Here is a 12,214-nt window from a genome sequence, read left to right on the forward strand (position 1 = left end):
TTTTAAGGAAGAATATAAAAAGAAAAGCAAGTACAATACTAGCAAGGTTTTCATTGCTTCTGAGGTATTGAACTTGGCTGCAGAAGAAAAAGGACTAGATGTCTAATAATTAGAGATAAATAGAAGATAGCAGTAATAATGGCATGTTATGTAAACTGGGTAGGGTTACGCATGGAGATCTTTTTACTGCTATCATAATGCCTGTCATAATCAAAAGAGGAACTGGATGAGCACATTTTTCTAGAAGAAAGGGGCATAACAAGCTTACAACAATATTCAGAAAGACAAATTAAATTTAAAATGTCCACAGGGTTCTTGCCTAACAAACATGAGGAAGTAAAAAAGTTAGGATGTTAGTAAGCAGTCAGCAAAAGGAACTTCAGGTCAGTAAGATATATATATATTTACACATAAATATATATGTTCTGGTATTGGCTGAGATAGAGTTAATTTTCTTCGGAGTAGCTAGTATGGGGCTGCGTTTTGGATTTGTGCTGAAAACAGTGTTGATAATATAGAGATAGTTTTGTTATTGCTGAGCAGTGCTCACACAGAGCCAAGGCCTTTGCTGCTTCTCACCCCACCCCACCAGCCAGGAGGCTGGGGGTGCACGAGGAGTTGGGAGGGGGCACAGCTGGGACAGCTGACCCCAACTGACCACAGGGATATCCCATACCATATGACATCACACTCAGCATATAAAGCTGGGGGAAGGAGGAGGAACAGGGAGGACGTTCAGAGTGATGGTGTTTGTCTTCCCCAGTAATCATTATGCGTGACGGAGCCCTGCTTTCCTGGGGATGGCTGAACACCCATCTGCCCATGGGAAGTGGGGAATGAATTCTTTGATTCACTTTGCTTGCATGCATAGCTTTTGCTTTACCTATTAAACTGTCTTTATCTCAACCCACAAGTTTTCTCAGTTTCACTCTTCCAAATCTCTTCCCCATCTCGCTGTAGGGGGCGTGAGTGAGCGGCTGTGTGGGGCTTAGTTGCCAGCTGGGGTTAAAGCACAACAATATACAAGATGAATTTATTTGGAGTGTGCTTTCAGATATATCTGAAGTATGTTATAAAGGAACCAAGGAAGAAGCTTGGTGAGATGGAGCTGTATTTGTTGTGTTTTTCTGTTATTCACAAAGAGATAATAACCACCCTCCTATAGCAGTTTTTAGATAAATTTCAAAATGCATTTGGAGGTAGCGAACAAAGACTGTCCTTGTCAGTCATGAACAACCCACTTGCCACAACAGGCCTGTCTTTGTGGTTGTTACCTGTGTGGAGATTTTCTGATACGGGCCATGATCACATTACCCATCCTGGTAGCGGGAGGCATGTGAGCATCCACTGCACCTGGCCAACAGGGTCCCGAAACCTGTAGGTGGATACAACTTGGGTAGGACCTTGCTCAGGAGGCAGCTTGGGGGAAGACACGGCAGGTGACCCCCTCGTGCCACTCCACAGAGCTCACCAGGCTGCAGGACTGATGTGTGCGAAGCTCTGCCATGGACAATGTGAGAACTGCTATCTTTCGGCCTCCCAGAGAACAGGAGGCGAGCAGATGTGATAGCGCTTCTGGCCTGGCGGGAACCACTGAGATGAGCCATACCCTCTGTGCCTGACAGCGGGACCCAAGGAAGAGGGTTTGTGGCTGCTGCTGCTGCTGCTACACTGCACCCAAGTCCCCAGTCTTCTTGTACTGTGAGAAACTTTCAGTGTCTCCGTTTACAGATCTGTAACTCAAAGCTCAGAGAGAAGGTATCGTAACAGGTCACATCCAGCATTTCCAAACCGCATAACTTTTGTCAGCCCTAATCTGGGTTTCTGCCACCTGCTACTATGCCCTAAATGTGGGCCACAAGAGGCCGGGGGAAGCGCCCTCCACCAGAAAAGCACCATCCTACGGGCCAACGCTCAGCAGGACCCCTCACTGCCACTGGGGTGCGGGGACGCCAGACCGACTACACAACAACGGCCACAAAACAGCCCCACCCGCGGAGTCCGCCACTGCCCCTCTCATCGCGCCCCGCCCTGAGCCAAGCTGCGCATGCGCCTGCAAGTGACCGCGCAGGCGCCTTGGCGTCTTTCGGATCTCCCACCCCCGCAGGTGCGGCTGAGGGGAGCGCGCGGGGTGTAACGGTACCGGCGCCGTGGCGGGGCTGTGGTGTCCCTTGGCGGAGGTGAGGGAGCGTCCCGATCGGCTCCGGCGCGCTGCCGGGTCCGTCGCACTTTGCCGCGGCTCGACGGCCATGGTGTGTACTGTTGCCGTGGGAACAGCGGGCGCCGGTGCCGCCGAGCGCGGGAGGGTGAGGGGGACCGGGGCCCCGCGGAGACGAGTCGCGGCCCTCCGCCGCTAGGGAGGGGAAGTCGGCGGTGCCGTTAGGCAGGCAGAGCCCCGCTGCCAGCGCCCGGCGCCCCGCCTGGCCGTAATGCTCGTTTTCGGGGGCTGCCGCTTCGCTGCGCGGAGGCCCGGGCTGGGGCGATGGCGGGGGGAGGCTTTGCAAAAGTGGCCGCAGAGGGAGAACCTCCATTCCGTTTCCGGGCAGCTTGCTGTCCACCGTGTCCGGGAGAGAGGCTTATTTGCTGGGTTTGGGTTGGTTACTCCGTAAAGGCCGGGTCAGCTTTTACTTCACAGGTGCTGCTTATGCGGGGAGTTCCTCTTGGACATGTTATCTCATCACTGCACTGAAAAACCTTCCTCTGCTGAGGGTTACAGGCTCAATTTCTCATAATTTTGTTCTCATTTCTTTTTGATAGTGATTGCTTCAAAATTTTACATTTCAAAAGCTGAAAGTGTATCAGTTGTGATTGATAAGTTGCTAGTGTTTAAAATTATATCTAATAATATCCATTATTAGTTCACTCTTACTAAACGTATATTTGGCCGCTAACTATACTAGCGGTTTGCTTGGGAAGATAGAATCTGGATGCAGATGTCGGTGAGCAGAGTGTTCGTGGCCTGACTACAGGGTTTCTCCTCATTGTACTTAGTGATTGCAAATATACCTGCTCTGTACGCTAGCAGTTAAATGACACTGGTTTTGAGATGGGAGATAGGATGGCAGAGTCAGCGTGGTGCCTGATCTGATGTAAGCCATGCTTCTCTCATGCACTGATTGACCCAAGATAAGTGCTTGCGAGGGTGCAGCTGTCTCGCTTCTGGAGATAGCTAGGACTAATCCGGGGTTCCCTGATCCTGTACTGTTATCTACTGCTTTCAAATCTTCCTGTACAGCAAAGACCAGACCTCTGGAGTAAACAATTGGGGAAAAAAGACAAGAACCCAAGTATGGCATTTTAGACACTAGTGTAATACTCTTCTGCCTTCCAGTAGAGAGTCAGAGAGGAGCTCTTCATCTGTGCAAGTTAAAGGCTCACCAGCAGTGAGGAACAAAATCTGTGCGTACAAGTTATGCTGTCCCAATTGACACTGCAACACTCCCTTTGTCTGTCCCGGGCTGGGATTGAGGAGCAAAATGGGAATGCTGCTGGATTTTCAGAAAGAAGCACTAACTGTTAGAATTATTTCTTATTTGTACAAAGATACTTTATTTGAAGAGGGATATAGAGTTTGTGAAAAATTAGAAATTCTTACAAATAAATACAGAACGAGACAGAACTACTCTTGTATAAGCAATGAAAACCAAGTGTAAAACCAGATTGTATGCTGGGCAGCCAAGATTGTATGTTCCCGTTCCACTCTTGTGCTGCTCCTTCATCCTATGCTTCTACTTTTTGCTTGTTGCATTAATTTGTTGCACCTTATTTTAAATTAGTCTTTGGCATTGCAATTGAATGATTCAGGTACCTTATGCTCATCAAAGTCAAGAAAGCTGCTGGTGACTGGAGGGTTTTTCCCTTATGCATGGATCCAGGTAGTAGTTTTCTAGGAAGAGAACTGGTGTAGTATAGCTGAAGGTGCTTCCTCAAAGCTTCTGGGGTGTGGGGTGCTGGAGAGCAGATAAAACTTCGTTCTTGCGTGCTGCTGCAGCAGAGCAATTGCTTGATGCTTAAATGTTTCAGCCTTAGGCATTCTAAAACAGAGGGTATGAACTGTCTTTCTTTTGAGAAAGAGGTGGTCGTTGTATTGTGATGGCACAGCAGCCAAACTTATTCAGATAGAGAATTACTTGTGGTTCTTAAATGCTTGCAAGAAAGAGTAAGCTTTCTTATTCTATCATATATATATATATATCTCTCGTATTTTATGGTGCTGCTGACTTGGTTTTCTGTGTTCTATTAATTTTTCTGGCTAATAGCTGTGGGACGTCAATTAATAATATATTGGTATCGTATCACTACCACAATTCTGAATGTGCAGAATACTACCTTGCCCCAAAATGACAAAGTGTTAACGCTCTCATCACGTCCTTAAGTTCTGTTCACTGCCGCCCCCCGGTGACAGTTCCCGGCTCGCTCTGGTCTGCCTCAGTGCCTGGAAGTGGAGGCTGCCGTCTGCCAGCCTTGCTGCTCCAGCAGCAGGCAAAGGCCATGCTCTCCCCCTCTCCACTAAAGTAGCAAGGCAGCAGTGAGCTCAGGCAAGCATTCAAACTAAGTCATAGGTTCCCTTTCAACTTCAGTTATTAAAAATTCGCTTTTAATGGATTGGACTAGCAGTGCCCAAATAGTAAGACTTAACTAATTAAGCTTATAGTAGAAAAGTTCCTTTGACAGTTAAAAAAAATAGGTAGGAGGTGAAGGCTTCAATTAAAAGTTATTATAATGGAACTACAGCAAATCAATGTACACCTAGGATAGAAAATTTGCAGCTGAGAGTAGAATTAACAAAACCTTAAGCTGATTGTATCAGAGATGGTGCTGTTCCACAGAAACACATCATATCTGTTAGGCTGCTTCTTAGTTTAACTATGAAGAACATATGTAAATCCCATAAAATACACATTTCAGTGTCAGAGCACAAAGATTTTAAGAACTAAAGAAAGTGGTGTCCTTCAGAGATTAAATGTAAGATATTAGATTACTTGAGGAGATTTATTTTAAAATTTAGCAAGGTAGATGGAAATATATAGACCAGAAAAGAAGAAATGTGAATTAATTCAAATTTCTGATTTATAGAATCATGTTGATTATGCTTTAGTATTTGTTCACAGCTATTGCTTCCATGTATGCTGGATAGTATGTGTATCAGTCGTATTGCCCACACAGAAGACATAGTATCATAGAATTGTTTGGGTTGGAAGAGACCTTAAAGATCATCTAGTTCCAACCCTCCTGCCATGGGCAGGAACACCCTCCACTAGACCACGTTGCCCAAAGCCTCATCCAGCCTGGCCTTGAACACTTCCAGGGAGGGGGCATCGACAACTTCTCTGGGCAACCTGTTCCAGTGCCTCACCACCCTCACAGTGAAGAATTTCTTTCTAACATCTAATCTAAATCGACCCTCCTTCAGCTTGCACCCATTACCCCTTGTCCTGTCACTACCCTCCCTGATAAACAGTCCCTCTCCAGCTTTCCTGTAGGTCCCCTTCAGGTACTGGTAAGCCACAATTAGATCTCCCCAGAGCCTTCTTTTCTCCAGGCTGAACAACCCCAGCTCTCTCAGCCTGTCCTCGTAGGAGAGGTGCTCCATCCCTCCGATCAGCTTCGTGGCCCTCCTCTGGACTCTCTCCAACAGTTTGATGTCTCTCCTGTACTGGGGCCCCCAGAGCTGGACGCAGCACTCCAGGTGGGGTCTCAGAAGAGCGGAGTAGAGGGGCAGGATCACCTCCCTCGACCTGCTGGTCACGCCTCTCTTGATGCAGCCCAGGACACGGTTGGCTTTCTGGGCTGCAAGCGCACACTGCCGGCTCATGTTGAGCTTCTCATCAATCCATACCCCCAAGTCCTTCTCCTCGGGGCTGCTTTCAATCCATTCCTTACCCAGCCCATAGCTGTGCATGGGATTGTGCCGACCCATGTGCAGGACCTTGCACTTGGCCTTGTTGAACTTCATGCGGTTCACACGGGCCCACCTCTCCAGCCTGTCAAGGTCCCTCTGGATGGCATCCCTTCCCTCCAGCGTGTCGACCACACCACACAGCTTGGTGTCGTCAGCAGACTTGCTGAGGGTGTACTCGATCCCACTGTCCATGTCACCGACAAAGATGTTGAACAGTGCCGGTCCCAGTACTGACCCCTAAGGAACACCACTCGTCAGTGTTCTCCACTTGGACATTGAGCCGTTGACCACAACTCTTTGAGTGCGACCATCCAGCCAATTCCTTATCCACTGTGTGGTCCATCCGTCAAATCCATGTCTCTCCAATTTAGAGACAAGGATGTCATGTGGGACAGTGTCAAATGCCGTGCACAAGTCCAGGTAGATGACATCAGTTGCCCTTCCCTTATCCACCAAAGCTGTAACCCAATCATAGAAGGCCACCAAGTTTGTCAGGCACAATTTGCCCTTAGTGAAGCCGTGTTGGCTGTCCCCAGTCACCTCCTTATTTTCCATGTGCCTGAGCATAGTCTCCAGGTGGGTCTGCTCCATAATCTTGCCAGGCACGGAGGTGAGACTGACCGGCCTGTAGTTCCCTGGGTCTTCCTTTTTTCCCTTCTTAAAAGTGGGGGTTATGTTTCCCCTTTTCCAGTCAGTGGGAACTTCACTGGACTGCCAGGACTTCTCAAACATGATGGTGAGTGGCCTGGCCACTTCATCCGCCAGTTTCATCAAGACCCGTGGATGCATCTCATCAGGTCCCATAGACTTGTACACCTTCAGGTTCCTTAGATATTCTCGAACCTGATCTTCTCCTGCAGAGGGCGGTTCTGCATTCTCCCAGTCCCTGCCTTCTGTGACCTGGGCAGTGTGGCTCAAGGATTTGCCAGTGAAGACTGAGGCAAAGAAGTCGTTGAGTACCTCAGCCTTCTCCATATCCTGGGTAACCAGGTCACCCGTTTCATTCCGGAGGGGACCCCCATTTTCCCTCGTCCTCCTTTTATCACTAACATACCTATAGAAGCTTTTCTTGTTGTCCTTGACATCCCTGGCCAGACTAATTTCTATCAGGGCTTTGGCTTTCCTAACCTGCTCCCTGGCTGCTCGGACAGTTTCTCTGTATTCCTCCCAGGCTACCTGCCCTTGCTTCCACCCTCTGTAGGCTTCCTTTTTTTGTTTGACTTTGCCCAGGAGCTCCTTGTTCATCCATGGGGGCCTCTTGGTGGATTTGCCTGATTTCCTCTTTCTTGGGATGCATCACTCCTGAGCTTGGAGGAGGTGATGCTTGAATATTAGCTAGCTGTCGTGGGCCCCTCTTCCTTCCAGGGCTTTATCCCATGGTATTCTACCAGGCAGATCCCTGAAGAGGCCAAAGTCTGCTCTCCTGAAGTCCAGGGTAGTGAGCTTGCTGCGTGCTCTCCTCGCTGCCCTGAGGATCCTGAATTCCACCATTTCGTGGTCACTGCAGCCAAGGCTGCCCTTGAGCTTCACGTCCCGTGCCAGGCCCTCCTTGTTGGTGAGAATAAGGTCCAGCATGACACCTCTCCTTATGGGCTCCTCTATCACTTGGAGGAGAAAGTTGTCATCAACACATTCCAGGAACTTCCTGGATTGCTTGCGCTCAGCTGCGTTGTCCCTCCAGCAGATGTCAGGGTGGTTGAAGTCCCCCATAAGGGCCAGGGCTTGTGAGCATGAGGCTGCTCCTGTCTGCCTATAGAGGGCTTCATCTGCTCCGTCCCCCTGGTTAGGTGGCCTGTAGCAGACCCCCACAATGATGTCCCCTGCCCCAGCGCTCCCTTTAATCCTGACCCATAGGCTCTCGGTGGGCTCCTCATCCATCCCCAGGTGGAGCTCCATGCACTCCAGCTGGTCATTGACGTAGAGGGTGACACCCCCTCCTCATCTGCCCTGCCTGTCCTTCCTAAAGAGCCTGTACCCTTTCATGCCAACACTCCAGTCATAGGAGCTATCCCACCACGTCTCTGTAATGCCAATCAGGCCATAGCCTTGCAGGCACACACACGTCTCCAGCTCCTCTTGTTTATTCCCCATGCTCCGTGCGTTTGTGTAGAGGCATTTCAGTTGTGCCCCCAATGAGGCTGGCTTATTGGCTGGGGTGGCTGGAATTCTTTTGATGTATCTTCCCAGTGTTACCGTATTGGTTCCTGTTGCATCCGGAGCGCCTGGCCCGTCTCCTCATTTAACATTCCACTTAAAGGTCAAAATCTTGACTCCCAGTACCTGGGACAATAGGGAATGATCTTTTACCTTCTTTCTTCAGTGAGGAATGGCTGTATAATTGCTCCAAACAGACTGCTGCAGTGGAATTCCTTACTTAACTGTTTTGAATCATGTTGTAGTATAGGGAAGAGTAGGGACCATAGAGAGCTAAATTTAATCACAGTGAAGTAATGTATTGATGGTAAAAGATTACAACCACTGACAGGCTCAGGCTTCTGATCTGTTCCTGTGTTTTGTACTTCTGCATCTTTTAGTGAAAGAGTGCATTTGCTCCTCAGCATCCAATTTTATCTTGGTTAGTTCAGCTGAAGGGGTTGGGTTGTGTATTAAAGAAACTGTGCCAGAAAGTACAGGCTCTTGAAGAACAGAAGGGATGGTTGGAAATATAAAAATGCAGAACAGGAAGAAGTGAACTAAGAAACTAGAGAAACAGGATTTTTTGCTCCATAGTTTAGAAATAACCAAGATGGTGGCATCTGATCTACTGTCGGTTCATTGTCATAAACTGTTTGAGACAATAGAAATTACCAGATGGTCTGAGTCACAGACAGTGCAGAAACATATTTTTCTTTTTAGGTAAGTTTGAGAAGCAGAAAAGGAATTTTGGATGGTTTAAGGCTTATGATGAGTTTGCTGTAAAATGACAAGGATGTTACAGATGGCTACAGAGAACTGCACCAGGATAGTGATTGATTTTGGGGGATTCGAGAGATGATGAAGTAAGTCTTTCACTGCTCGCTGTGTTTGCCAGAAGATGCACCAGGACAGAACACTGCTTGAAAGTTTGGGTTCGTAATTTATCTTATATTAGTGTTATCTTTGTTTGCATGTGCTTAGGGGTAGGTTGGGAAGGCATTTCTCTCAGTGAAAAAAATATATTGCTTGTTCTTCCTTGTCTCTGCTTATCAATTACTGATAACTGTGCTTCAGTTACTGGTAATGATACCTCTTTGACTTATTAGGAACCTGCACTTGGTAAGGTCGATAACTTGTATTGGGTATTTCCTAAGTTCATTGGAAAGAAAATGTCTCTTTACAACATATTATTGAAATCCTGTTTTGGCTATGATGTTTTGTAAGTAATCAGGTGTTAAGAAACAGATTTTCTGTAGTATTGGAGAGTACTACATTTGGCCCAGAAAGCACTGTGGTACTGAGTGTGGTGTATTTTAGCTCCCTTTAAAAAAAGGTCTTCCATGTCCTTTGTAGTAGCATAACCATTAATGAATTAATAGTTTGTAATTTAAAACTAGCATTATATTCTGTGCCTTCCATGTATATTGTACAGTGTTTTTCATGTGCACTACTTTGCAGAGGAATGCACGCTTCAAAGAATAAAAACACAGAAAAGGCAGAACCATTCTACAGGCTGTCAGTGCCAAAGCAGAAAACCAGTTCTGAGATTATAAATGAAGCCAGAAACGTTCTACGAACACTAAGAACTCGGAGACCATTTACCCCTACAGAGGATCAAAGGAAACTTTTTGGATCTGGATCCTCACGAACTCCTCAAAATAGACCCCCTTCAGTTTTTAGGTACTGTGGCTTTAAGATTTTTTTCAAATATCCTTTAGCAGCAAGAGATTTGATTCTATAATTATGTTTCTGGTGATTTTTTTTTTTTTCTCTGTGTTAATCTGTATTCCTAATCACATCCTTTGCCTTCTTCTAATGATCCTTACTGTTGGTGTTTGTCGTGGTTTAACCCCAGCTGGCAACTAAGCCCCACACAGCCGCTCACTCACTCATCACCGGTGGGATGGGGGAGAGAATTGGAAGGGTAAAAGTGAGAAAACCTGTGTGTTGAGATAAAGACAGTTTAATAGGTAAAGCAAAAGCTGTGCATGCAAGCAAAGTGAATCAAGGAATTCATTCCCCATGGGCAGGCAGGTGTTCAGCCATCTCCAGGAAAGCAGGGCTCCGTCACGCATAATGATTACTGAGGAAGACAAACACCATCATTCTGAACGTCCTCCCTGTTCCTCCTCCTTCCCCCAGCTTTATATGCTGAGTGTGATGTCATATGGTATGGGATATCCCTGTGGTCAGTTGGGGTCAGCTGTCCCAGCTGTGTCCCCTCCCAACTCCTTGTGCACCCCCAGCCTCCTGGCTGGTGGGGTGGGGTGAGAAGCAGCAAAGGCCTTGGCTCTGTGTGAGCACTGCTCAGCAATAACAAAACTATCTCTATATTATCAACACTGTTTTCAGCACAAATCCAAAACGCAGCCCCATACTAGCTACTCCGAAGAAAATTAACTCTATCTCAGCCAAAACCAGCACAGTGTTAATCTACATGTCCAGGAAGTTCCTGTGGATTAGAGCTACCAGAGGCAGTCATTACACTAGTTTTGTTTTTGGAGAATAGTATATGAAAATGGTTTGTAACTCTTTTCTTAAGACAATGTATGCTTTTAATTCAGATAGTCTTCAGCTTTTCCCTAAAAATTGTGTAAACTTGCTTGTTTCCAGGTGAACTGTATGCTAGATCATTTTTCAGAGCTTTCTCAGATATTTTTAAATATAAAATAGTAGATCTTGAAGTTTGAAATACTATTTTTTAAGCAAAATTTATACTACTTTAAAATTATTTCTGTGCAGAGTTTTGTAATGTACTATTATTCACAGAGCTTGATAGATCTGTCTCTTGTGACAAAAAAGAAAAAAAAATGTGTGTGGGTTTTTTTAATCCATTTTTCCCTGACGTTTTTTAGCTTGCCTTATATACCAATTCTGTAATGACTATAGGGAGGAGTCATGAGCTGCATTTGTAACGTTAGGTGTCAGGCGTGCCAGAAAGGATGCTGAAATGTGTTTGAGTGGCCATACAAGTCAGTCGGTGTCCATGCTGTTTTCATGGCAGCATGACTTCAGGCAGTCCGTGTATTCGATACTCCTTACTACATGGAGTTGTGCCCTTACAGAAGGTGAGAACCTGAGTGACTTGATGATGGTGACCAGGTAATGAGGTCTCTCTGGCTGACATCCATGCTTGTTCTGTCTGTGCTTCTCCTTTGTCTGGGAAGGAGCATGCTCATGCCTGCAAAAACCTGAGTTTTCTGCCCTGCAGTGTTCTGCCGCTTGTGTTGGATAGCTGGGCACTAACCACAGTTGGGTTTGTGCATGAATTCAGGCTTGTGTTAGAGAATTGTTATAGATGTGTATGACATAAACTGCATGATGGCAAGTGTGCAGGTAATCTTGTAATTCTTCTCCCTTGATGCTGCTGGATTCCCAGATACCAAAGTTAGTAGCATTCATGGAAGAACAGTGATAGTGTAGAAGTGCTCTGTTGCTCTTCCTTTCTTCCTCCTTTTCCCCATATTCACTGGCAAACAGAAGAAGCATACAATTAAAAAAAAAAAAACCAACAACACACCACAAAACACTGGGCCTGCTTTATTCATATTATATTTAATTTCTTTATGCTAGTCTTCATGCATCCAGTTTTGATTTGGCTGAATCAAGACCAGTGTCTGGTGTTCGTCTTAGCCCACTGGATCATGTGAGTATTGTGGAAATAACTCATGCAATACTGACATAAAAATATGTGTATTGGTAATGTTAGGAAAAAATGTGGTTTAAACAGGTTGGGGAGAAATGGAAGCCTGTTGTAATGTTAGTCTGAGACTTAAAGTCAGTTTTGTCATTGTTTCCCTAAAAGAAACTTGAAAATAATTTAATCTATTAAAATATTACTATATTGCATTATAATTCTAAGTGACATTAACAAGAATCAGAAGACAGATACTTGAGTCAGCTTTCTTGTGTAAGATTACTAAAATATAAAAAGGTCATAAGCATCAACATGAGCCAGCAACGTGCCCTTGCTGCTAAGAAGGAGGCTGACTGTATCCTCGGCTGCATTGGAAGGAGTGTTGCCAGCAGGTTGAGGGAAGTGATCCTTCCCTTCTACTCAGCACTGGTAAGGCCACACTTGGAGTACTGTGTCCTGTTCTGGGCTCCCCAGTACAAGAGAGACATGGAGCTACTGGAGAGAGTCCAATGAAGGGGCACAAAGATGATGAAGGGACT

The 12,214-nt window shown here is 46.1% G+C and overlaps 1 protein-coding gene across 12 annotated transcripts in view; it reads left to right on the forward strand.

Moving 5' to 3' along the window:
- Nucleotides 1–2,068: 2,068 nt before the first annotated feature.
- ARMC2 (armadillo repeat containing 2) overlaps nucleotides 2,069–12,214 on the forward strand; it is a 73,892-nt gene continuing 63,746 nt past the window's right edge. For 8 of the 12 annotated variants that reach the window (XR_012834490.1, XR_012834492.1, XR_012834493.1 and 5 more), the window contains exons 1-4: nucleotides 2,100–2,252; nucleotides 8,759–8,970; nucleotides 9,497–9,718; nucleotides 11,612–11,684. Coding sequence is in view for 5 of the 12 variants with exons in the window: in XM_075747844.1 (XP_075603959.1) it covers nucleotides 9,501–9,718; nucleotides 11,612–11,684 (291 nt within the window). In the remaining 7 variants the exon portion in view is untranslated. Of the gene's footprint in view, nucleotides 2,253–8,758; nucleotides 8,971–9,496; nucleotides 9,719–11,103; nucleotides 11,141–11,611; nucleotides 11,685–12,214 lie in introns of those variants that run through there. The other 4 variants (XR_012834491.1, XM_075747847.1, XR_012834495.1 and 1 more) reach the window with 4 other exon arrangements.

Source organism: Balearica regulorum, chromosome 3 (genome assembly GCF_011004875.1).
Source record: "Balearica regulorum gibbericeps isolate bBalReg1 chromosome 3, bBalReg1.pri, whole genome shotgun sequence".
NCBI lineage: Eukaryota > Metazoa > Chordata > Aves > Gruiformes > Gruidae > Balearica > Balearica regulorum.